Source organism: Calypte anna, chromosome 2 (assembly GCF_003957555.1).
Source record: "Calypte anna isolate BGI_N300 chromosome 2, bCalAnn1_v1.p, whole genome shotgun sequence".
NCBI classification, from domain to species: domain Eukaryota; kingdom Metazoa; phylum Chordata; class Aves; order Apodiformes; family Trochilidae; genus Calypte; species Calypte anna.
The window spans coordinates 127616479-127643366 of record NC_044245.1 but is presented as its reverse complement, the minus strand read 5'-3'; the positions used below and the strand labels follow the sequence as shown (position 1 = coordinate 127643366).

Sequence of the window (26888 nt, the reverse complement as noted above, 5' to 3'; positions counted from 1 at the left end):
TTAAGAATCAATAATTCTCCATGCTGTTAATGTTTGAACTGCTGAACCTCTAGGGCGAGTCTGAGGAACTATAAACTGTGAACAGACACTACCTGTGCAAAGGTGATTGCTGCAGCTGAAAGAAAGAAGCATTTTTAGAGCAAAATAAGCTTTTCATGTTACAGGTAAGGGGTGATCTAACTGTCATTTCATGGAAATATTTTAAAAGCTGAAGCAAAGGTTTTGATGAAGTCTTTTCTGGCAGCATTGGGAACTCAGCTGTCCTTGTATAATGGATGACTGCTGTGATAAAGCTTAGCCTGGTTTGTATTTGAATTGGATCAATTTCCTCTGTTTTGTCTTTATTGAACTGAACATCTGAAATCAAGCCTTAAAGGAAAATCAACATTTTTGTTTCTCATGGAACCAAATACTTGTGATTGTTACTGATCTTTAACCTCACGGGATATTCTTTGTTCTCTGAATGTTTATTACTGAAAGTTACTGGGATATTGTGTGTGGTTATCCTAGAGATTTCTGTTCAGGCAGGGGAACCATAAGGGATTTCTAGGGATATAACACCAAGATGAAACTAAGAAATGAGGAAAATATGGCTCGTGTCACCAGCCAGATCTTGGCCTGTTTTTAGTTATGCTGGTCCTATTCTAATCCTGACACTATTATTGAAACCTTTTGTATTAGTGTATATATGCTGAAACTATTCTGAGTGATGGAGTAGTATGAATTTTGGGGCTTCAATCCTTGGCAGTGCAATACTTCCTGAGACTTGTTAGCAGCTTCCAGGCAGAAGTGAATGTTTGAGGTCTGATCAAGCCTCTCATCCTGGCCTTGCAGTAGGCACCATAAATGGCACAACATTAGGGAATGATATATATATTCAAAGAGAAGGGAATAGCAAAAGCACTTACCACACAAACCTACAAAATGGCTGTTTCCACTTCTGTGTCTTGGTTCAAAGTGCCTCCTGAAGAGGTTCAAAGTGTCTTCTCTACACTTCTGTCTTACCTGCACCAAATCCAACTCCTCTGGCTGCAGGCAGCTTACAGGGATTTCACCTTCAGCCCTTGTTTCCTGGCAAATTTAATTATTTTGCTGATCAAAATAGGACAAAATTACAGTCACAGGACTGTAAGTTTACTTTCTCCCAGTGGCCATGCAGCCAGCTCCTGCTCAAGGAAGGAGCTCAGTGATTTCAAAGGGTGGGATTGCACACACAGAAAGATGCTGCTCAGCTTGGGATTTGCGAGATAGAGTCCTGTGACATGTCCTAAAAAGAATGCTGGGGACAACAGCAGTGTGGACAGCAGTTTCTGTATTTACAGATCCTTTTTAGTCAGCTGTTGAAGAAAGAGAAGGGGAGGGGTGGAGGAAAGGTGTGATGGGAAGCCCAAGTGGGAAGGCATCTGGAGGGATTGAATTGAATTATTCTGCACAGTGAATTCTTCTTGGGAGCCTCCATGGGACAGAGCTGTGGTGGCTGAAGGATACCTGAGGTGTGAGCCAAGGAACATGGAGCAGCACTGAAGATGGCAGCACTGTTCACCAGCTTCATCCCTCTTCAGAGCCAGCCTTCTCCTTTTTGTTAAAATAGAGAAGTAGTGAGAAAGCAAAATTTCATTTCTAAGGAGTCCATTTAGTGTCGAGGAGGATGTGACACAAGTGACTCCAGCATGTGCTCAGCATTTTTTTGAAACTGAATGCAGGCAGTGTTCATTGGACTTGGGAGCATGTCCAAGGACATCCTTGGCTGCTCGTTTCCAGCAGCCATGTAGTTCTAAGGGGTGCAGACACCTCTGGCTTTCCACTGCCTCTGCAAGCTGCACTGAACACTTGATTTTTGTAACCAAAGACAGAGGCCTGAGGATGGTGCTTGCAAGGCTTTCATCTTCTTGTGGTTATAGTGTTTCCTGTGAACGTGTTGTTGCCTTTGGTAAAGCAGAAATGAAAATGGGGCTTGCATGACACAGAATCGTTGCAACAATGAGATTGCATGGCTCAACGTTTTGTGTCTGTTTTAATCTCACCAGCCTGGTGATGCTATCAGTCTCATCTCCCTTGGGCAAAGTGACACCTGGTCCTTCAGATATCACTCCTTGTCTCTGCCCACAGCCTTGGGGAAGCTTGGCTGTAGCCTTTAGTCACAAATAGATTGGGCCACCTCTGCGGGGTTAAAGTGCCTATTGCCTCTTCATTGCAGGAACTAAAGAGAAGCACATGCCAGTATGTTTAAGCTGTGTGGACTTCAATTTCTACTCGTCATTCACTTGGTGAGTTACAGCTTTTCCTTCGTTTATCTGGGAGCAAATGGCAAAGGTTGCCAGTGAGCTGTGAGCTCCATCCAGCCCATGAGGCAGGTCAGGCTGGCAGTGTGTGCCTGCAGTGTGGGGTGTGGGAGCCTGGCCCCAGTACGTGTGTGACCCCATGGCCAGAAGTTAAGAAGATTTGTCAGTCAATAGTGAAAAAGAAAACAAACAAAAAAACCCAACACAAACCAACTAACCAACCAACCAAAAAAAAAAAAAAAGACCTAGAAGAAACCAATTTACCTGTCTTGCCTCATGGGCCTTCCTATCAGAAATTATTTCTCCCATCAAATGAATTTCATGATAGATGAGATTTAAAAATACTGAAACAAATCAAACAGTGAAGATATCTGCATCATGTGCACATGTGTATTATAATTCATACATGTGCTGACATATTAAGTGTATTCTAAGGCATTTAATGGCGTAGAGTTTAAACCACATCTATGAATTATTTATCTTCATTATTCCATCTATAAGATTCCTTTTTCAGAGGACTTTCTAGAGGTGAGATACATTAATTACACTATATATGGGCCTCATTTATTAAATTCAATTGAGTTATTGATGTCTGTAAAGGTTACAATGGTGGCTTCTACTTTACAATTTAAATGAGCAGCAGAGATAAAAAACGAGTTAAATCCAAGTCTACAAAAAAGAAGTTCCTCAGAATATGGAGACCCTGGGGGTGAGGTTGATGTGCAGTAGTCAGTAACTCCTTTTTCCTTCCTATTTCCAGAGCTGCTGTCTGTGGCAGCACTGATCCCCATGGAGCCACTCCATGGTTATTACAGATGCCTTCAAAAGGGATGCCAGCCCAACACAGGCCAAAAATAAAGCCCTATTTTCTCTTTAGGCCCCTGAGTAGTGATTCATGCCATAGACATACGTTTGGAAACATTTATGGTCCACATAAAGTAATTTTAATTGACAGGAAGAGATATCCTTTACTTCCTTCATAGCCTGCACTTTGAACCTTTTGGGTTTTATAGCATCAGCCTTTGTTCCTCCACGGCAAGGAACATGACAAGAAAACCCGTGTAAAAAATGGGTCTCTGGCAGCCAGGTTGTGCCCACCAGTGTGACACAGGGACAGCTGTAGCAGGTCAGAACCGGTCTTGTTTTCTTGTCCCTGGCAGAGGCTGGCAGTCAGAATTTAGCAAAAATAGTACAGTGTGGCTGTAAAGTTCTCTTTCCTGTTATTTGTACATATTACATGGCACCTTTTTTCTACTATTTTTCTACTGTCACCAGTGTAGCCACCCACTCCTTCCCCAGTTCTCACAATGCTCTTGTTTTACTGTTTGCATAAGAGTCACAAACCCTTGTAGGTGTGGAGGGCAACATCTCTGCCTATTATTAAGCTGAATCTGGCATTATTCAAACACTGCTTGTGACACAGACTCACAGAGCAGTGCTTTAGGGTAAATGGCACTGAACTTAGCTATGTTTTTGTCATAGCCAGGATTCAGTTTTCCCTTGGTAATACGTAAGCTGTGCTTCTCTGTGAGAGGCTGAATAGCAGTAGGACCAAATCCAGGGGAAAAGTCATGCATCAGAGAACACCCACTCCTGGAGCCTGACTCTATGGGTTGATGGAGAGTGTGGCCATGGCACTCTGGATCTACAAAGCAGAATGAAGTAATGTGTACACCAGAAGAATGATGGAGCCCTAATTCTGGCAGGCAGCTCCCCAGCATTATCCCCAGCATTATCCCCAGCATTATCAGATCTTGGTGTCAGGGTGGTATGAGCAGCCATTCAAGGGAGTTTGGTCTTGCCACTGGAGAAACAGGTAGATTGTCTGAACCATAGGCTGAACTGTCTTGTAGACAAAAGCTGCTCCAGAAGGCTGCTATTTGCTTTGATTTTTCTGTTTGAAAGCAAGAACAACCCTGAAATACTAGGGCAGGTCTATGTCTGGAGAGCTTTGGGCACTGGGAAGGAGGTATTTATAAAAATAATGTAAAACTCATTCTAAATTTGCCAGGAAAAACACATGGGGAGGCCTTTCTAGCCATTAGGAAGAAAGGAGAAGCTGAGACATTTGCATGGCATTTTTGCCATGAGTTAAAAGACAAAGATCAGTAGTAATTTTTTTCCCTGGTTCTGTATTGCACTCACATGCAACTGGTGTGAAGGCACAGGGCCTGAGCAGCTTGCCAAGGTCACTGAGGGTGATGGGGAAGGGGATCTTGGGAGCCCCACCTTCCCCCCTTACAAAAAAGGTTTGGATCTACTAACCAAAAAAACCAAAACAAAAACAAAACAAAAACCAAACCAAAACAAACAAACAAACAAAAAAACCCACAAAAAAACCCCCCCAATTCTTCTCCACACCCAGTAGTGACACTGGGTCACACCAGTGACACTGGAGTGTCCTGACACACTTGTGGCCACATGACTGTGCAGGTCCTTTATGGGATGTAGTTGGTCCTGATGGAGACACAGGGGTGATCCAGAAATACTTTTATGAAGTTCCTCTTGCCCACAGTCTATCCTCAGCTCTTGGGTGCTTCTGCTTGCTCTTGAAGGTAGATAAAAAATAATTTAATTATGTAATGGTTAGAGCAGGGCCCAAATGTTTGGGTTTAAATTAATTAATAAATAACACCGCTTTTAAAAATGGATGTGTGCTAAGGAACCTGGACACGTTCCATGCAAACCAGCAAGAATTTCCCCCATTCTACTACTGCAAAAAAAGTTCAAGAGGCTCAGTGATAGCTAACTGTTCATGCATGGGAGCAGCAAACATCCCTCAGCTGCTCTCCCCCATCCTTTTCTCTCTCTCATAGGCTATGTGCCAGAATGTGGGGGACTTGCATGTAAGTGGACCTCTGAAGGACATGGATTTCTCTATACCAGAAGGAGAGGGAATGCGCTTCGTTTACCAGGTAATTGCATCTCTTGGTCTCCGCTCTGGTCAAAAACCTCATGGTTCTCACACTCTGACCTCACGGGCAGCGTTGTCATCTGTGCTGGTGGGAAGAAAAAGTCCCCTGAGAGGATCTGAAATTAACTTTGACTTCCTCTATCTGGGAGTTCAGGAGTTTACATTCGAAAAGCAGGAGGCAACGCTTCTTCCAAACACATTTTTAAGAGTGTTTAAGACAGGGATTAATAAAATCAACATTCCTAGAGAATGGGTTTCCATGAAACTTGTGACATCATTTTCCTTCTGCTGTGAGGTTTTCTTCCCAAAGCCATAACCACACAAGGACAGATGCAGCTCTGGGGCAAATGGAAGATGTGTGTCATTTTTTTCCATTCCTGTGTTCAGACAAAGCCCTTTCCTAAGCAGACGTTTGCTTTGGAAAGAAACCACAGATGGGATTTCCTGCAGCAATCAGGAAATAATGTGAAAACTCCTCTGCAGATTTGATTAAGCAGACTCTTGGACTATCATTCCCCTAACCAAGAACACTGTTGACAATAGATAGTAAAAAAGCCCAAAACCTGAAATTATTTAGATTACAGTGAAAATCTTGAAAAAAATATAATTTCTCCTCTGATTTTTGCCCTTTCTAGTTCACACTTGAGCCACCCGCTGTGAGTTTCAGACTGACTGGTGAAAAAGATGGAATAATTGACATTGTGCCAAAGACAGGCATCCTGTATCTCAATGGATCACTGGACTGGGAGACCAAAGCAGTGCACAGGCTGCAGGTAAAACAAAATGAAAAAAAGCAAAACAAAACAATGAAAAATAGTATGAGAGGGTTATTTATAGTCATCCATTTTTTTGTGAACTCGAAATTAATGTAAAACTCCTAAATGTCAAATTCTTTCTTTTGTCTATGTTTACAGACAGCTTTTTCATTTTTACTATTGAGCTTTGTTGATATGGTTTTGTAGTGCTGGAAGTGTTTTCACAGGAAAATACTCCTTCACCCAGAAAACAAAAATCACCCCAGTCCTTTAGTTCTCCTAGTATAAGGACACTTGACTGGAGGTGAAACCTGGCCCTATGAATGCGATTCTCTTGTTATCCCTGAAGAGAGATAACACATGATAAGGTGAATTTCACAGCTGGAATGGAAAAATTAATTATTGTAATCTTCTTAGGAAGATTTTAATCTATTTGGTGACAAATGGTGTGAGTAAATGACATTTATACACAGGGGCACTGGCCTAACCTCTGTTAGGTAAGAGCAGAAAGCTGTTTGGCAGATGTTGGAGGCTATTAGGGGAAAGAGCATTGTGTGCTTATCCTGCTGTTACACTTTTTTCATATGGATCCCATCAAGATCACTGCTGGGAACGGGACAGCTTCTAGATGATCTTTTGGTCTCAGTATAGCATTGTGCTCTTATTCTGTGTCAAAAGTGGTATTACCTTTCTTTGAGGCACTAGCAGCTGTGAAGAACATGATCTTGGGTATTTAAATATCTGAACAAAGTACATGGTAATGTTATAGGTAGCTTTAATGATCTTTCTAAAGTCTGGCACTTCAGGTTTAATGATTTCAATGTTCTTAGCTTTAAAGGAGCCTTGGACTGGAATTAGAAAGGACAATTTTCTAGACCCAGAAGTTACTAACCCTAAACATGGGAATCCTTTACAGACCAGAAGTGATGATAGAACTGAAAAATGATACTTGATAAATAGTAATTATTTGTTCTTTTATGTGCAGACAAAATACAGTCTAGCAGGTAGAGTCATAGGATGCTTGGGTTTGTAAGGGACATTAAAGATCATTTAGTTCCAACCCCATCGCCATGGGCAGGGACACCTCCCACTAGAAGGAGTTGCTCCAAGCCCCATCCAACCTGACCTTGAACACTTCCAGGGAGGAGAAATCTGCAGCTTACCTGGGTAACCTACACCAACATCTCCCCTATAGCCCCAAATTTCTTAGCGTGTCTTCAGATAAGAGTTCTTCCAGCAATCTGTTCATCTTTTTGGCCCTCCTCTGGACCAGCTCCAAGAGCTCCATGTCCCTCTCGTGTTGAGGGTTCCAGAATATGTAATATATACTGGTGCTTTATATCTCATGTAGAACATATGTAATATGTGTACTATATGTGGAATAATATATACTTAGTGCTTTAAAAAAGAAAGATGAAAAATAAGAGTTCAAATTATTTGGTTAAAAATGTAATTAGAACTAAGTTATCTTTACAAACCCCTGGATCAGCCTATTTCTCTGGCTGATATTTATAGTAGCACACCTGAGTCCACTATATCATGTTGGGTTTTCTCTTTGATCTTTAGAAATTATCTATTTAAAGAAAAGCATGAAGTATAAGTTCTGCAAGAACACAGGTAGTCTGCAGAGAGTGTAAGTGACAAATTTCCCTCTGAAAAGTGTCATCAGAAGCAGAAGCAGAAGCAGGTTATTTTGTTTTGTTAGTTTTTTATGCAGTGGTGAAATATTGCCACTGAGTCACTGTGGTAAATTTGTCCTTGTAGACAGAGCCAGCCAGTGATGGCTCTTAATAGAACTGCATCACAGTAATAATGACTTCTGGCATCCTGATGATCATTTATGTCTTTTAATTAATTTACACGAAAATATTTACTTGCTGTTCCTTCTTTTTCCAAATCAAGGTGGAAGGCCTGGATGAAAAGGGAGATGTAGTGAAAGGTCCATATGCTGTTACAATAAATGTGCAGGATGTCAATGACAACCCACCAGAATTTGACCAGGAAAAATACACTGGAGTAGTGAGGCAGAACTCCCGTCCAGGTAATCACTGTAATAATTAAATATTATAGTTAATAGTTATAGTTAAAATAAAATGCCAATGTAGAGATGGGGTGTGTGTTTACTGTGACTGATGTTTTTCTTCTCAGAACGTGGGCTGAACCTAACTATTTAGGGGAGAGTCTTAGATTATGGGTTGCAGTGATTTAGTCCAGAAATCTGGTAAGTATCAAAGAGCAGTTTGAGGCCCACAGCTTGGAAATGAAACAAAGGACTCAGACAGGCGTTATCACTGTGACTATGGACTCAAGAAGAAACTTTTGTGAAAAAGTACACATATACATCTCTATCAGGTCGGGAAATGATTCTGCAGTATTCTACTGTATTCAACTGCATCCAAGTAAAAAAGGTTTTTAATGTTACATTGGTGGGTAAAAGGCAAAAATTCATTTTACCACATACTTCTATATTTTTTAAACTGTGTGATTGTTCCTTTAATTATAACTGTGTCACAGCTGTACAGAATTTTTATCAACCTGCTTTGAGTTGCCTTGTCTTGTATAAGGATTGCAGAGCAGCCTTAAAGAAGTAGATCAGTGAGATACATTCTGAGTGTGGGCACTCTTGAGTGATAGATCTCTCTCTGAGGTATCCTTGTCACCTTTTTCATCAACTGATCTTCACAACTGCTATGATCCTACTAAGCAGAGCTGGTGGAGGGGGGATCTGTGGGATGGCAGACAGACAACATAGCCTCCATACAGACCCATGGCTTACCACAAGAGATGCATTATGAAACAGCAGCTCCCCATAAGATGCCTTTCTAGCTTGAGACCTCTAATCAAATGGAGTGTGTGTTGAGGTTTCAGTCTGCTCTTACCACTGTTTCTTCTCTAATCTGAGCAGGCAAGCCCTTCATGCAAGTCCATGCCACTGACCGTGATGATCCTGCAACTCCCCATGCAAAGCTGACGTACAGCATTCTCCATCATTTCCCCAACCCTTATTCAGAAATGCTTTTCCATATTGATAATGCAACTGGAGAGATCTCACCAAGTAAGGCAGGTATGTAAAAGGATTCTTGTTTGTCAAAATGCAAGTGTGAGTTCTTGGATGTACCTAGGAACAAAACAACCCCACAGCTCTTATGTTAAGTTCTGGACAAAAGCAGTCAGTGGGAAGTACTCCACTGAGGCCCTTTTTGGGGGAGGGAACTTTCTTTGTGTCCCACCAAATTCAAGGGAAGTAAGCAGAAATGGAGACTGGGATCTCAAAGTGCTTTGAGAAGAGGTGGACCTTTGGTCCTCTGGAATACGATGAGTCAGATATTGGGATTAATTCTCCTTCTCAAAATTTAGAAGACCAAAACCACTAACATGAGAGATGAAGAGAAAACTCAGCTGGCCACATGATCCTAACTAAACTGCAATCATTTAAACGCCCTGTGTCTTCTGCTGGGCTGAACAAGTGCTTCACTGGGGTGAGGAATAATCAGTGCAACATGAAAAGACAGCACAGAAGATTAATCTGATTCCATCCACACAATCCTGTGCTGCATCATTCAGAGAAGCCAGAGGAAGCAGCTTGCTGAGAGCTGGCACAGAGGCCCATGTAAAGAGTGAGCCTGGAGCAGCTGAAGCAGCATGGTGCATGTAGGATAAAATGGGCAGGGGAATCTCCACAGCCTCTACTTCATTTCACTTGGCTCTTTGCTCTGTCTCTAGGTTCTTATTACTTAGATCCTGCAAAGCAGGACACCTTCACACTTGTTGTCACTGTGAAGGACATGGCAGGGATGACAACAAATGCTTTCACCAGCAGCGCTGATGTTATCATCACTGTGAAGGAGAGCTTGTGGAAAGCTCCCCCCATCATCCACATCCAAGAAAACTCAACCCAGGTGCACCCTGTCACTATCGCTCAGGTAGGGCTCTTGGTCTCCATCCTTGCATCCCTTCTTGTTGTCACAGAGTAATTTTCTCCCAGCTAATTGTAAAGGTGTCCCCGCAGCTCTTAACACCAGGCACTTCAGAGGACTTTGGTACCTCTGGGATATTTTTTATATGGTATCCTTTGGAAATTATCTTTAGTGCAGGTTTCATTAACTTATTGTTAGTAAGAAAGTTAATGGTTTGAAGGTGACCGAGATACAGTCAATGCAAACACTGTGAATGACTGGACTTTGCTCTTCAGTTTGGAGAGGCTGTTAGCAGTGCCTGTGTGTGAGAATATTCCCTGGAGAGAGGAAATGTTTGGAGAATTATGTTAGAGTGTAATGACTGGAAGGAAACAAGTGTTTTACAAGGCTGTTTGGCACAATATAAAAGACCAAGCTGTTGAGACACCCTGAAGGAGCTCCTAGACAAACATTTGGCAGCTGGGTGACTCTGTGGAGGTGCTGCTCTTCTCTCCTGGTGGGTTTCTTTGAGTGTTTCCAGCCTCCCTCTAACACCATGGGCCCTTCAGCCTTTGGGCAGAGCTAACCTGTTGAAGGTTATTTGGAGGTTAGCTACTTCCATCCACAAAAGAGCCTGCCAGGGGACCAGCCCCACTGCAACTCTGCTGTGGGCATCTCTCTGCTCTCAGGGGACCAGTTTCATGTGACACAGCACAATTGCCCTCCTTCATCATCCTACATCCCCGTGATATTCCTATGAAAACACAAAATATTTTGCCAGTAACTTCAGACTGATAGTGATGTATACATCAGTAAATATTAACTATCAGGCCAGCAGCCTTTTAGAAATGTTTGACTTTGAAAAATGCCTTGGCACTGACACCCCCAATGCTGTCATACATTGGACATGGCAGGATTCCTTGGATCCTGTTTGCAAGAGTAATGTACTCAGGGCTATTCCCACCGACATCAGTGACAGCCCAAGGAAGTCCAGAGTGAAAACAGGTGGAAGAAAAACTAACATGCAACAGTGCTCCTATTCTGGGGTCACTTGTATATAAATTTCAGGTGGCAGCCAATGACATCTTGATTCTGCCTAGGGGAAAATGAAATGCAGTTGCTGCTGTATAGTATAGAACATAAATAGTAATACTACCTCATTCATTTGGCAATGAATTTACTGCATTTTATTTAAAATCTGAACCACTCCACTAAAGATCCTTCACTGTGCAGTTAGGAATTGGATATTTTTATTTTTTTGTTCCATATCTCTGAATTTGATAAACCAAAACATCAAGCAGGAACAGTGTAAGAAGGTGGAATGAATTATTATAAAGACATTCAAATACATACATAGAATGCTTTTTTCTCATGTATCACCATTTAGCTCCACATCCCAAAACTCTTATATAAAAAAGATGTGTCCTAGCCCATTCGGACAGCTGGAGAAACTAAAAAAAAAAAAAATGGCTTCACTACAACAACTCAGAGAGCAGTCTTTAGTCTGTTTTTTTGCAGCTCATCCCAAGACCCTGCCAGACTGTTAATTTTCTGGTTTGTGAACCGAACAGGAATGCAGTCTTTTCTGTTTGCAGTCTAGAAATGGTCCCTGTTAAATCTCAGTCTACACCTCAGACTTTCTATGCTGACTTATTTTTGTGTTTTTAGGTGTATTCAAATGAGCCAGATGTGATTTATGACCTTTTTGAGAAAGAAAAGCTTCCCAGGCTCCCATTTTCCATTGATCAGAAAGGGGTTATTTATGTGACAGAGCCACTGGACAGGGAAGAAGACGATTCTGTAAGTAAATATGTGAAACATCACTGATGGGGGAGACTGTAGCAATATGCTGACTATTTTGTGTAGTAGTAAAGATGAGAAAGCTCACTAGAAAGGACAGAGGGCAAAAAAGAAATAAGACTTTTGTTTATTTTAATTTCTGTTTGGGAATGACTTGATAGACATGAAAGCACATTCATCTACTACACTGTAACCAACCTGCAGTTTGCTACCCCACAATGTTTCTCCACGGGTCTGGCAGCAGTATGTGTGTAATGTACCACAAGGACCAACCATGGCAGGACTGTATGTGCATGAGCAAGAGGTAGGCAGCACCATTTGTGGAGGGACTGCAGGAGATTTGGATGTTTCAGATCTACTCCAGATGCCAGGGGTCCAAGGGATCTCGCCACAGCAGACACAGGAGAAGCAGAGTTTAACTTGCAGTTTCAAGTATAAAGTTACCCAGAAACTCCCCATCTGTGGGTCTTTTAGCCAGAAAACCCTCTGTCCCATTTTGTCCTTGAAGAAACTATTGGCACAGAAAAAGGCAGAGATCAGACAGGCTGGAGAAATCCTATCTCTGTATGTGACAGTTGAATTTGCAATGTGACAAGACTAAGATAGTCCTGTTTTTCTTGAATTTTTGTGAGACCAAGTTCAAAGTGCAATAAAGTGTTCTGGGCTTTTAAATTCTTTTGAGAAGTCAGACTTTGGGCACTACGTGGTGATGGAAGAGGTCTGAACTGAACTTAGTGGGAAAACTGAACAAATATCTGAGAGGATATCTCATTTGCTTGGAATGTTCCCATAGCTACACATTTAAATGCAATGTTGTCAAATATTGTCAAAATATTGTCAAATATGTTGTAAATATACAACACATCTAATCTAAATATTGTTTTTGCAGTATACTTTCTTTGCTATCACAAAAGATAACAAAGGAGAACTGGTGGACAAACCTCTGCAGATTCATGTTGTTGTGGAAGACATCAATGACAATCCCCCGGTGTGCCAGGAGGCCATCACTGTAATTGAAGTTCAGGAAAATGAAGGTGAAGGTAAGAAAACAGCTTTTAACACTCTTTTGTTAACACTTTTTATACACATCATTCTAGCCCTGTTCTTGTTTACAGCTGGGTGCAAATAAAGATAGAAATTCTGAACCCCAAAGAGTAAAAAGTAGCTCTCCAAAAGAAATATTTCCCCGTGCAAATAGCCCTGTTACTTTCACTTCAATAATTATGCAGAAAAGCTTTCAATAACCTGAGAAAGACAGATCCAAGACTCCTGTTTAAAAAATAGCTGCTCCATTTAAAATACAAACATTGCATTTTCCAGTAATCACAGTTTTAGACAACTGCTTTGAATGCATAAGAAAAAAACACCCTTTTTACTACTAATAAAAAAACATTGCTCTAAAAGTCACATAAGCCCATGTTCCCCTCATCCAGATGCTCCTCCAGCATAAGGCCTTTGACTTCAGTGGACCACTAGCAAAATCTCTCCCTCAGTCTTTGCATCAGTTATTTGGTTTTAAGGCTGAAGTATCTGTTGTTGCAGTCACTTCTGATCAAAACATGCAGCCCAGTCCTTTTGGACTGCCCCAAGCCCAAAGCAGTTTGTTGGGATGCTAAAGGAAAAATTCCCAGCAGTCAAATGATTGTATCCACTGCAGTGTTTTCCATGTGGTTGTATTTTTATTGCCACTCTACCCTCTGCATTGATGTCACTCTCATCAGTGTGTACCTCTGGGGAGGAGCAGGGCCACTGCATTATCTGACTGACTCTGGTCTCTCCTCTGGCCCAGGCAGTAATATTGGCACCCTGATTGCTACAGACATGGATAAGGAGGACACCCTTAACTCCCGTCTCCAGTTCAAAATTGAAAGTCAGGATCCTGCTGTTCCTTCAAGTCACCTGTTCCGCATCCAGCAGGACACAGGGATTTTGCAGCTGACCACCCACTCCTTAAACAAGCGCATTGCACCCAACTATTCCCTGAAGGTGCTGGTGACAGACTCAGGTATGTAATGCCTCCTACATCAGAATAACTTTGTTCACACCAGTAGCCCCCATGCTCATTGGGGATGAAAGGAGACCTGGAGGGTTCACTGGACTGGCAGCAGCCCTGAGTTCTGGCTTAGTACATCTCAAGATGCAGGGAGGTTAATCATGATTTGTAATTCAATTGTGGAAGGAACCCAGCTCTATGGCAGTGTGGATACATTGGGATGCTTGTTAGCAAGTACTCCAATAAGACATTTCCTTCCCCAGGGGGAAAAAATGGAGATACCATAATTGTGGTTTTCCCCCAAAATCTTTCAAAGGGATTCACTCCTGAGAGAGTCTAGATAATGTGTTTTAACCTTCAAAAAAGATTCTTGTCCACTATATAATCTCTCAGCAGTTCTTTGTGGTTCACAGAATGAAAAGGAAATCAAACTCCATACTAAAGCTTAAACTAAATTCCTTATTTAAGGAAAACTTGTGGATGGAGGAACTGGTTTGTAAAGAAAGCAATGTGACATATCTGCAAATGAAAAAGCCTCACTTAGGGAGATGATATGAAAACCTTGCAGAGGAAAAAGCTGGTGATTTGTTTTGGATGCTTATTTGAGTTCCATACAAAGAGTTTTGTTTATAATATCTCTTGTCTTTCAGCTCATGAAACACATTTGTAAAAAACCAAAATCCAGCAACATACAATAGCACACAATCAGAGAAATCACAGCTCCCTGTTGCTGTGGAGGCCTCTGCTCCAGTAGCACTAGGATTTACATAGATATGAAGATTGTCTGGCTGTAGCAAAAATGAGGGTGCTGTCTGATGGCCTGACAAGAGGACAAGGTAGCCTAGCAACCTAGGGCTTACTTTTTGACATGCAAAAGTGATATTGAAAAAGGTTACCCAATTCGTACCTGTTATGATCCTGGCAAAGGGATATGGTTTAAAAAAAAAAGAAAAAAAAGAGAGGGAAATGGAATGGAACAGGATGGGACAATGCTGAAAAAGCTGGGATATGGTGACTAGTAAGATAGAATGGGGTTTCCACTGATTAAGAGGTTTTGAAGATCAAGTGCTTTTTAAAGAGCAGGACTTTTCTTGGATTGGGCAATCTGGCAGTGCTCAGTTTTGCTCACAGTGAACACTTTGGAAGGAAAGTTATTTTTAGCAGAAGCGTTACTGTGACATTATTTGTTGTCTTTCCATACAGTATTCCAAACAATTTGTGACGTGCAAATACATGTCATTGACATCAATGATCAGATTCCCATCTTTGAAAAATCAGATGTGAGTATTTTTCATGTCGTTGTCAATGTCCCAATAACTTCTGAAAAATGTTTGAGCATCCGTTCAATGCCTATAGAAGGTTAATGGGAAACTAACCATTTGCAGAACAAGGAACAGAGCAATCCACTAATGAAAATAAAGGCAGCTGCCAAAAACTGATGCAAAGCCTGCATATAAGCTTCTTCTAGACAGTGAACTGTGGGACTGAGTCATAGTTAATTCTGGAATATAAGGTAATTTGCTCAGTAGAAAACTGCGTGTGTAGAAAAAATGATTCATTAAAGCAGTTCATTCCAGAAATGTAAGTTCAGAAGGAAAATTAAAATTACTTAAAATATCTAAATGTAAAAGAGCTAACATCTCCCAAGTTGCCTTCCAAACACCATAGCAATGTATCTAGAAAAGCCAGAAGGTAAATGGAAATAAAAGGTTCTGTTCACTTTGACCCCAAACAGCAGTCAAGTGATCCACGCTCAAACGTGTACCTGCTGTACCGTGGGTGCCAGGCTCTCACCTTTCCCTCTAGTGGAGGTGCTGGGACCTGGCAGAGAGATCTGCAGACCTTCTGTGACTTCTACCTGCTGGTCCAAGCCTTCCTGCAGACGTTAGACTGTCTACATTTAAGTGTTTAAGTTCCCTCCATACTTGTTGACACTACAGGTGGTGGGCTCAGAAAAGCTGTCTGGCTCATCAGGTGTAGGTTTTTGGGCTTTACTGACTGCATTGCCCAGCTCTCTATTGATGATAACAGGAGCTTAGACACGTGCAGACTACGTGCCTACATAGCAGGCTGTTGACTTTGTCATCTTAAGGTCTCAGTCCAGTACCCAGTCTCACGATGAGACTGTTGGGTCAGGGCAGCCATCAAACAGAGTAAATGGAGCCAGGCTGCCAATGAGGCAATAGCCTATGGTGCATTAACATGGAGTGGTTTCAAGAGAGGAGGTAAAGATTTGGGACTGTTGCTAAAAGAGTAACTTACCCAGTGAGATCCCATCACTTTTGATAAATGTATGGCTAAAAGGGAGGATATAGTAACATTGCAGAAGCTCTAGTTTCCACCTTGAAGCTCTTGGTTTCTTGGGGCAGCAAGGCAGCTTGTTTGTACTTCTGCAAGTCACTTCACTAATTCTTTTGTGTATCTCTATAACCTGGTTATGTCTCTGCTGTGAAGAGCATCCTCTGCTTCCTCCCTCACACAGCTGCTGTGGGTTAAAATACATCCACACTAGTGGCTCACAAGCTTGTTGTCACATTCAAGTGTTTATCTGCAGATGGTGCTCTGTGTGTCATGTTTCAACCATCTCTCTCTCCTCAGTATCACAATGTGACTGTTGCAGAAAGTGTCCCAGTAGGAACAGTGATATTAGAAATTCAAGCTACTGATGGAGATGAGCCTTTCACAGGGAGCTCCCACATCGTTTACCAAGTGAAGGAAGGAGATCCCAATAACTCGTTCATCATAGAAACAGATTCTGAAACAAACCGAGGGTTCGTCAAGGTTAACAAGGTGAATAGATGGATTTAATCTTCTCCTTTACATATATATGTGTGCATTTATATATATATATTTGTATACATACATCTGTCATAAGCAGTAACTGCCCTGTTGATGATTTGTGAAGGGACAAGTGCTGGATGGTGGTGGGTTAAGCACACCCTAAGCATGGTGCAGACTGAAGGAAGTCACACTCCTGGGCTCAGGCACTGCCTCTGTTGTCCTCTACCCACCCACTGCCACCAGCAGCTTCCCCCACTGGCTCTACTGAGGGTCCCTTCTCAAGCAAAGCAGGCTCTGGCTAAGGAAGTAAGCCTTTGTGTATCATAAGTTTTAGAAAAAATGCATTATTTCAGTTTTTTTGCAGCAGCATTTCTGAAAAAACAAGTAAATGCTTCCATGGGCTGTGGTCGTGGTGGTGGGCTGCCACGGGGCAGATCTTCCTTCCTTCTGGTGCTCTGGGCATTTAGTGGCTTCTGCAACAGGAGATGCAAATAAGACCTTTGTGTCTCAGTGTTAGGATGGAAGACAACTTGTTCCTGATGAGGCAAACATTAACTGTGACAAAGCTGAGATCAGGGTGTGCTGCAGTGGGTGATACATCCCATATGTTGAATGATGGAAACAGGAATATAAGGAGCATGTTCTGCTGCATCCATGAATTTCAATAGCAAAACTGCACTTCCTTTGAAATCAGCCTTCTCAATGGTGTTTGAACTACAAGTCCAGAAAGCCTGTCACCCATTTTCCAGTGGATGACAGGTTGCTTTCATCCAGCTCATCTGCCACGGTCTGGGCCAAAGGCAGGTACATGCAATGTTTGGTGCACCATCTACAGGCTCAACCTCAGCATCCTTTTTTCCCAAGGAGGCAATTTTGAGAAGTTCTGTGGTGTATCAACCTTTGCAGGGCTTTTGTCACCCGCGGGTCACTGGAGGCCTTCTCCTACAGAGCTATAAATACTATTTCTGTAAACAGGATGTAGTTATTAAAGTTAGTCAGGCAGGTGGCAACATTATTAGGAAACACTGTTGCTGTGGAGGCCTCTAAATGGGCATATGGTTTAATTTAAATTGACCATTTCCAGTGTCATTTCACTTCAGACTGCTCTCCTTTTCTTCATCTGTATCTGGGATGCAATCTCTTCCTTGAGAAGAGGGGGACTTTGTGATTTCCCATGGGATCTCCCCACAACACTGGAGTCATTGCTTAGAGTGCCTTTTTTTTAAGTATTTTTTTTTCTAATTTATCCAGGCTCTTGATTTTGAAGCACATCCAGTGTATGACCTGGTGATCAACGCCACAAACCCTGAACCTTTGGTGCCCGGAGTGCAATACAACTCAAGCTCCCTTGCCTTATTCAAAGTTTTTGTAACAGATGTGGATGAGCCACCTGTTTTCCATGCTCCAGTTTACAAAGAAACAGTGTCAGAAGACATTCCTGTCAATACCCTGGTCATGACAGTGGAGGCCTCTGATCCTGAGGGGGATACTGTACGGTAAAAAAGAATGACCATGATTTACTTATTAAATTTAGAAAATTATTCTAAAAGAAGTACAAGGAAAACATGCCCAATATTTGGCATGCATAAAAATACTCCTATGCCTAAGTCTCATCTCCTGCTAGAAGGTGGAGGTGTGAGGGTGTGATGGCTGGTGACCCATCTGCAATAGAGAGTGTGGAAGTGCTTTTCTAACCAGCTTTCTCTCTGTGATGTGAAAAGCACAAGACAGCAGGACCCTTGGACCATTAAACTAAGAGGGAAGAAGGCCCATAAATCTCTTCAGGAAAAAGGCAGATCTGGTCTGAAAATAACAGGATTTCCATATCTGTAATGCCTTTAACAAATGAAAGAAGGATATGCTGTGTACCCCTAAGAACCAATAGGATAGTAGTTGCTTTTCATGTCACACAGGAAAACACACGGTTTTTCTCCACTGAAACATCCAAAACTGTAGTGAAGCTCAAGTCTACAGCTCTCTATTGAATACTTTTATTTTCCATCTGCCAAAGGTGATATGCCTGCTTACACTGCAGATGCAAAGCTCTGTACAAGACAACTCCTTCTCTCTGTGCAAAACCTCAAACTGGCCTCATTCAGTAGCCCAATGCCATGTTGTATTGTTAGGTCAGCTTTAATGCCTGCTAGCTCATAGATCTATGCACAATGCTGTGTTGCATGCTGTAAATGCACCTGACACAGTAGGGTCAGATAGAAGAGTTGTTTGGGTCTCTTGCAGCACAATTCCAGATGGGATGCTGTACAGATCAACCCAAAATAAATAATCCTTGAAATGTAACTAAAATTAACAAAACACCAAGTAGTTAATGGAGTTGCAGAATATGACTGTCAGGCCTCCCATGGATTTCTATTCCCAGAGGTTTCTCATCTGGCTTTTTACTTTCCCCCAAACTTTTGGGAATTTGCATGTTTGGCCTTCTGTCAAACTGGTTTGAAAATGAGCCACATAGTCCAGAAGCTCTGGGGGAAGATGAGAGAGACAGATGACAGGAATTCATATTTACATAAACCACATTTCTGCTAAAAAATAGGTGAAAGGACATTTTTAAAAAGTAAGAGATGTAGAAGGATGTCAGCATACTCTTTTTGATGCAAGGCATACTGAAAGAACAAAAGCATTCAATGAGAAGATCAGGTCACATCTACTCAAACAAAGTCCTCTGCTTTAACTGGGTCAGATGTTCATGGTTAAATCTGTACAAGTAAATACTCAGAGACTTTGAGAGTTTTTTTAAGCAGTAATATAAGGGCAATTACTTGGAAATGTTTAAAGCACTCTTTGTTCCAAGACTGCCCTGATGGTAATTATGGGATGCTCCAGACTGGCAGCAGATGAACACTGTAGTATACCTCAGAGTTCTGGCCCTTTGCTGATCAAAAAAAAGAGTGCCTGACTGCACTGATCTCTCTGTACCCCAACCAAACCAAGGCATGGGAGATGTGATGGGAAGAGAGAGACATGGGGCTGGGCCAGAGCACACTTCTGGACCAAAAGCTCAGGAGCACCCCAGGTTTCCCAGTTAGGAGGGCAGTGGAGTTGGAGTTGGAGGCTGGAGAAGCAGTAGTGTTCCCATGCTTCTGCTCTCACTCTTTAATCTCATTGATTTTGGCCTCCCTCCCTGTCTTTCTCTCCTGGTTGGCTGTTATACTGGGAACATTCCAAGAACCTTCTCTTTTAGTACGATTGTAATCAAGCCCCTTGCTTATAATCAATAGAGAAATGTTTGTTTTTTCAGCAGTTTTTCCTGATTTGGAATAGCATTTGTGACTTTTTCTTATTTCTTTCCAAAGATACTCCTTAGAAGGTGATGTGAGGAAATGGCTGAGGATTGATTCAACCACTGGGCAGATATACACTGCATCTGCTTTGGATCGAGAACAGCAAGAAATATACGTGGTTGATGTTGTTGCATCAGAGCTAAGTAAGCTATGAAACAACTGCATATACACACAGAAGAATTCTTGTACTTCTCATGTTTAAACCCATGACAAGTGCAGTGAGGTTGTAGAGTCTCCTTCTCTGAAGACATTAAAAATCCACCTGGACCACATTCCTGTGTGACTTAATCTGGGAGGGGGAGGCCAACCTCTGGCAGGGAGGTTGGACTTCATCTCTTGAGGTCCCTTCCAAATCCTAACATTCTGTGATTCTGTGAACATGTGATACATCCTTAGAAAGATGTATCTCTTAAGAACTTTCTTAAAAGACATCTTGATGTAGATAATGAGAATTAGAATAACTTTCATTAAGTTAACTATCATGTGCTCATATATTGCTTGAGCCTCGTGGCTTATAGAGAAGACTGGAATTTCTCCTGTATCTTCACCATCAGAATTTTCTGCCACTTTTTTCTTTTTTTTTTTTCTATAGCTATAAAGATTTTAGTCTTTCTTTCAGGCTTATTGAAAACATCCCTGAACAGTAACTTGCAGCCTTGTGCAGAATTTAATTTTATCACGAATAAACCAAACACAGTAGTTAGTTTGAAATGCATCAGGTCTCCCAGTTCCTGTCTATCTTTTCCCTTTCACTTGCTAGTGTTCTATAGCTAGCAAGAGTTGGGGGTAAATAAATGATACATTTTAAAAAGTGGCAGCAGCAGTCACAAGTTCCTCAGGACCTCCTGAGACCTTTCCTCTGCAACTGAGAGGCAAGATGCTGCTGCCTGCCTGATGGTCTGCAAGAGCTGCAAATGAACCAGCCCAGAGCGTTAAGTCCAAGATGTGCACACAACTTTGAATTCTGTTAAACTCTATAGATAATGCAGCTCAGAAATCCAGAGCAGCCTTGGCTCTACACTTAAGTGATGTGAATGACAACGCTCCACAGTTAGCTATGGATCATCCCACCTTCTTCTGCCACCCACTCCGTGGAGGAGAGAGAGCTTTAATCCAAGCTACTGATGCTGATGAACAGTGGTATTACTCAAAGTTTACTTTTTCTCTTGTGGATGATATGAATGCAAAAGGAAGATGGGAAATCTCAAAAGTCAATGGTAAGTTAATCAAGCTATTCTTATAGTGATGTGGATAGTGTACTGGGGGATACTCAGAAATATTTAATTCCTTTTAATTTCTACTATTGCATATCTGGTATTCCACGTGGAAAAAGAAATCAGGTTAAGAAATTATGTGCAATTCGGCATTTGGATTCATTTGAACACCTAAGCCATTAGTAATTTTTTCAGGAGATTATGTGTAGTATGTCACAATCTAAAATGTCACTAGTATTTATGAAAGAAGAAACGTGAGACTAAAATATACTGTATGCTTAAATGAATACAAATCACTTATACTAAAAAAATAGAGTAATTCACAAACTGCCTATTCCTGACAGTTAATGTACAAAGGGAATTCATGCCTCAAAAACTGACTGGAGTTATACAAAGAGGATCAGTAGGCACATTGATAGATCCTTAGCCAATAGATCCTGACCGAATTCCTAAAAAAATATATAGTGTAGAATCCCACAAGAGAAAGTTGGGTTGCCATTAAGAGAAAGGGATACGTTTTGAGAAGAGAAACAATAATTTAAAATTCAGGAATTGGAGTATATGGTCAGCTTTTGAACTGAAGGTAGTTCATGTGTGGTTCTCCAAAGGGGTTTTTGCTAGGACCAGTGTTGGTCAATAAATATGGGTGTGCAGTGAGGAGACAAAGTTTACTCAGTACACAAAGTTATCTGAGTAGGAACTAAGTGCGAAGAATTGCAGGACATCCTTGCAGGACTGATTTTGTAGATCAATAAAACGGTGGCAGAGTGAAATGAACCTTGGACTCCTAAATTCATATTTGATATCTTGGGTGCTGAGCTGACTATTATGAGTCCCACGTGAGACCTGTAAGCAGTTCCACTAAAGTGTGAGGTCAAGTTATCAATAGTGTTCAGAAAAGCAAATCAAATATTGGGAATTATTAGGAAAGGACTACAGAAGAAATCAGAGAACATTATTGTGCCCCTGTATAAATCCATTACTTGTTCAAATCTTGAACTCTTGTCTCTCCATCTCCAAAACAAAGCTGGAACCTGGTTCTGATAGAGTGATGAGAATAGTTAGAGTTATGGAATAGCCTGACGTGAGGAGGTGTATGAAAGCAGCAAAGTAAGTTGCTTTGTTTAGCTTAGAAGAGAATAGGGAACAAAATACAGTAGAAGCCTATAAAATAATGAATGCTATGTTCAAGGCAGCCAGTTTACCCTCTCTTCCAGTACACAATCCTGGGAGCTTCAAATGGAGTTTATGGGAGTTATTTCCAATGTATATAGAAGGAGGAGGTAGCTACCTGTGGAATTTGTTGTGTATGTAGAAAGATTCTACAAGTTTAAAGTAGGAAATTTTACTCACTCAAGAAGTCCTTGAGCTGAATATGGTTGAAGCCTGGGAGAGCATTAGGAGGAAATAAAATACATGGTTGCTTTCTTGTTGTAATCTCCACTTATTCCAGAAACAAGACAGTTCCACTAATAGACCTCTGGTCTGATCCCAACGGCTGCTATCATTTTTCCCAAGTTTTAAAACATCTTAGATGTGATAGTGCAAGTGTGCTAGAAGGGTGGTCTGTCCTACTAAGATGTCTTGGGAACAATTTAGGTTGGTTATGCTTTCTATGAGCATAGAGGGATATTCTTGGTTTAGATGTGATGCTATCAGTGCAGCACTACACAAGATAAGATTTTGCCTGCTATAGAAATTAGGAACAAAATTATCTAACCACACTGTGCTAGAATCCAGACTAGGCACTCAGATAGGTTTTTTTACTTAGTGTCTGCATACCACTGAGATCATGAGGAAAACAAGAATTCCCATCATGTGCAAAGCAGGGTTAAAAAGGAGAATTTGCAACTGTTATGAATACTGAGTTTGATTTCTTTCTTGTGATGACATGAATGTCCCATTTCCTACTTACAGCTACTCATGCTTACCTCTCTCCAAAACATACTAACTTTGAAGAAAAGCTGTATTATGTTCCAGTAATAATTAATGACAATGGAAAACCACCTTTGGAAGGAAAAGTGAATCTTAAAGGTATATATACACAGAACTATTAATTTCAAGATGACAGTTACATTCATGTAAACCATAACATAAAGCTGGATTGCTAAACTACTCATTAACCTCATGGCATTTCTTTTTGCAGTAACCATCTGCAGGTGTTCAAGTGAAAAGTCGTGTTTTATCGAAATAGACCGTGAGCACTCCTGGCCAACAGTAGGACAGGCATTTGGGACTCTTTTTGGTGTCCTGCTCATCATAGGTAGGTTACTTTTTCTTGGCTGATATGAAGCCAGGTTTCCAAGATATGATGGTGCTCCTGCGTTTCTGACACTGATTCACTTGTTGGTGAAGAGATGTCAAGAGTGTTGCAGAATGAACAAAAGAGGAAAGATCTCATGATTGTGTATTGTGGTTGCTGCAAACCTGTACATTTTTGGCCATAAAAGTAACTTTCTTTGGCCTGTGCTTCTGGATGTACATACAATAGGACTGCAAGAAGCCATGACAGAAGAAAATCCTGCACTTGTAGAATATTATTAATTCATTGTTACCTGCTGCTTTTCCCCTGTCAGGGAAGGGGTTGGACCCTCATCTTTGCTTCGAGATTATAGTGAAAATAGTGAAGCATCAAGAGATGTCATACTTACAATGTTTGTACCTGTAGCTTACAATTATTATTTTATTGACCTGTTTCAGCTTCATAGGTTTCCATTTTTCATCTGGAGAATTGCTTTGAGCTCTGGGACACTGGCATTTACATGAATGAAGTAGATATAGTGTTAAGTAGAAGTGTTATATCCTTATAGGTATGACTTGATGTAACTTCAACAAGTTGCTTAAAACTTTTTCCAAAACAAGAGAAAATCCTTTTTCTTTTCAGAATGGAATAGAGTAGAGTAGAGTAGAGTAGAGTAGAGTAGAGTAGAGTAGAGTAGAGTAGAGTAAAACAGAACCATGAATCTTCTCATCCCACAGTTGGACAACTTGTCCAGAGGGATGCTGTGAGGGACAGTATCAGAAGCCTTACCAAAATTCAGAGAAATATATTCACCACCTTCCCTTCACCCATTAGGCAGGTGACCTTATCATAGAAGGATATCAAATTAGTTAAGCAGGATTTTCCCTTTGGGAAGCCATGCTGACTGTACCTGATAATTGCATTATTCAGTAGTACCCCATATTTGATCTTCTCCATAATTTTCCCAGGATCTGAGGTAGGACTAACAGGTCTGTAGCTCCCTGTATCTTCCCTCATGGCCTTTCTGAAGGCTGGAATAATTGTCTAGCTTACAGTTGGCAGGGACCTTCAAAGAGTCCCAAAACCTTTGGTAAATGATGGAGAGGGGTCCTTCCTTAAATCCTTTAGTTCCTTCAGTATTCTACTTATAAGTGTAAGTGGGAAAGATGACTGTTGATGGGATCCAGTCCCATGTGAGGTGAAGAGCAAGAAGAATTGAGTTCTCTGTCCTGTTTTGGATGTGGTGGGCACAAAAGCCAGACTGGGAAACTGTGATTCAGCTGTGGAGAGGGAAGGGAGTGTGAAAGAGTCTCCAAGACTGAATCTCCAAGAACATGTTTGATACATGAAAAGACAAAATAAGCTCTGTGTTGATTTCCTTTTGCAATATACAAGCCCCAAAAGCAATAGAAAATGCCAATGTATATGTGATGCATATATGTTTGCCTTTGAAGGTAACAGAAAAAACTTAAAATGGAAGATGCCATACTCAGATCATGGATGTAATGAAGAAACACCTCAAACTTCACTTTCTTAATCTCTGTTCAAGCTTCTCACCTCACTTATGTCTGCACATTGTCTTAGTTTGATCCCTCATTACAGGGCCACATTTAAGTGAAAAACATGTCAGATAACTGACTAAAGATGTGTTCATTATAAGAGGGCTGATCAGATTCAGAAACCATAGCAAAAATTGCTGCTACATTATGACTTTAAAAAAATACAATGTGTGAAGTTCATAAGGGATTTTGAAAAGAATTCCTGAAATGAATATGCAAGTTTTTTCAATAGGAAGTTTTTTTCACCGTAAAGACAAAGCCAGGTGTTAGCCTCTCAGGTGGACTTAAGAAGGATCAGAGATGGGAGAGGTAAACACAATGAGAAGTATGTAAACATTTTATGAAACCTGGAGAGATTACGAACATTGAAGTTGGTACCAAAGTTCTGAAGAAATGACCATAAGAACAGACAATGTTTTTTATTGAGTTTTGCTGTCAGTAGTCTCAGCTTTGCTGTGACAGATTCATCATTCCATTGAGAGGTAAAAATCAGGGATTACAGTTCAAGACAAGCATGATAAATCAAAGTGAAGAGGTATAAAAAAATACTTTGCCATCTGGTCAGACCCTAGAGAAGTTCTCCTTTGGAAGAGGTCTCCTGAGCCCTGAGGCATCTGATGCTGCCAACCAGTGCCTCAAGTTCATGAACTTGAGTTGGAAACACTGTTGGTCCAACGCTTCATGTTCATTCCCCAAAGCCATTTGCTTCTGTTCAAGACGTAAAACAGTATGGGCATAACATACGGGTATAACAGTGGGGGTGTCAGATCCTTTTCAGAAGGTTTTCTTTTCCTCTTACTGTTGAGTGCTCTCTGTTTTTCAGGTTTAATCGTAGGGTGTGCCTTTTTTCACATGAAAAACAAAGAGAAAAATGAACTGAAGAGTGATCAGAAAGATGCAAAGGATAAGTCTGAACTCAATAGACTGGCTTAAGGACTGTTTCATCAAGAGAGAAAAATGCCCTTTGGGCTGAGAAGGAGTGAACTCTGTAGTTCCCAAAGCCCAGAAGTGTACTATCACAAACAGAGGATACAAACATCCAAAAATAGGCTCTCAGGGTTTTGTCCTCATTTTTTGTATATAATACTATTCAGTCATGAAACAAAAAATCTGTGTACACTCCAGCAGCAGCCATTAATAAGAATATCAGCTCTGACTGAAGTATTAACTCATGACAACATCAAATCCTGAGCTCCTGCAAGGATCAACTCATGGGATCAACCTTCTCTGTCTGGCAGCTGAAGTAAATAAAGATTTCCACAGGACTAGGTCTTACCTAACTGCACATCTTCTGCCATTTCCATCTCAATAAATTACTGAATAGCAGAAAGGGAAATAAAGCCCTGTGCTACATTTGGAGATGTCTCATGAAGCTGCAGGAATCTCTCAGAGTCTCAGCAAAGGAGCAAACCTGTCTGTGAAGCACCACGGCCTTTTGTTTGAGTTTTTAAGTTAAAAAAGTGCATGCTGACTCATATGGAATTGGGTAATTGTTTATTGGGTAACAGGTTTATCATACTGCTGCAAATATAGTTCTTGCCCCCCCCCTACCCATTAGATAAGAATAAAAGTGTTCTTCACAGTTTTTAGTGTCTGCATATTTTATTTGGATCTAGAAAAGAGAGAGGGTGCATGGAAGCATTGCTGCTTGGTTATCTGTTGTATTAACCCTTACTTTTGCATAACACAAACTAAAAATAGATCTGAGGACAGAGTGATACATGTCTGGCTGATTAAAGATGCAATGATTGCTGGATCTTGGTTTCAGTAAAATGTATTTGAGCCCAGGATGACACTCAAGGAAGGAAAGCTTTTCTCCTGAAAACATGCCTATAGAAGGGCATTTTTAGTGACAGTTTGAGGGAGGTTTTTCTTTTAAGCTATAAATAAAAGCTGACAAATATTGTGTTAAACTGAAAAGACAATATACTTTTGAAAACACTGAAGAAAAGGTCATATGGAAAAGAGTATGTTTGTTTACGCAGGATTTTTTTAATAGCTTTTGCATGCAGCACAGACCTCGAAAGAGAAGAGCACTTTTTTGGTAGCATTGCATTATAATAGGTTTTCCTAGAATGCTGCCAGCAAAAATTTTGGTTTTGGGCTTCAGCTACACAACCCAATTGTTGTATCTCTTACCCCAGCTTCCCCAG

General features: G+C 41.0%; 1 protein-coding gene across 1 annotated transcript; it reads left to right on the top strand.

Annotated features, from left to right (window-relative positions):
• Positions 1 to 2182: 2182 nt before the first annotated feature.
• On the top strand, positions 2183 to 26306 carry CDH17 (cadherin 17). Its single transcript, XM_008502459.2, has 17 exons — positions 2183 to 2267; positions 5099 to 5197; positions 5832 to 5969; positions 7854 to 7992; positions 8857 to 9015; positions 9675 to 9874; positions 11516 to 11647; positions 12537 to 12687; positions 13437 to 13652; positions 14844 to 14920; positions 16239 to 16430; positions 17673 to 17917; positions 19733 to 19863; positions 20701 to 20937; positions 22852 to 22968; positions 23081 to 23197; positions 25559 to 26306. The coding sequence occupies exons 1-17, from the start codon at positions 2223 to 2225 to the stop codon at positions 25666 to 25668; spliced, it is 2505 nt and encodes an 834-aa protein (XP_008500681.1). The 5' UTR covers positions 2183 to 2222; the 3' UTR covers positions 25669 to 26306.
• Positions 26307 to 26888: the final 582 nt, after the last annotated feature.

Coding starts and splice junctions, on each gene's coding strand:
- CDH17 (XM_008502459.2), top strand. CDS start 2,223: ATGTTTAAGCTGTGTGGACTTCAATTTCTACTCGTCATTCACTTG. Junction 16,431..17,672: donor GGTTCGTCAAGGTTAACAAG/GTGAATAGATGG, acceptor TAATTTATCCAG/GCTCTTGATTTTGAAGCACA. Junction 17,918..19,732: donor CCTGAGGGGGATACTGTACG/GTAAAAAAGAAT, acceptor TTCTTTCCAAAG/ATACTCCTTAGAAGGTGATG.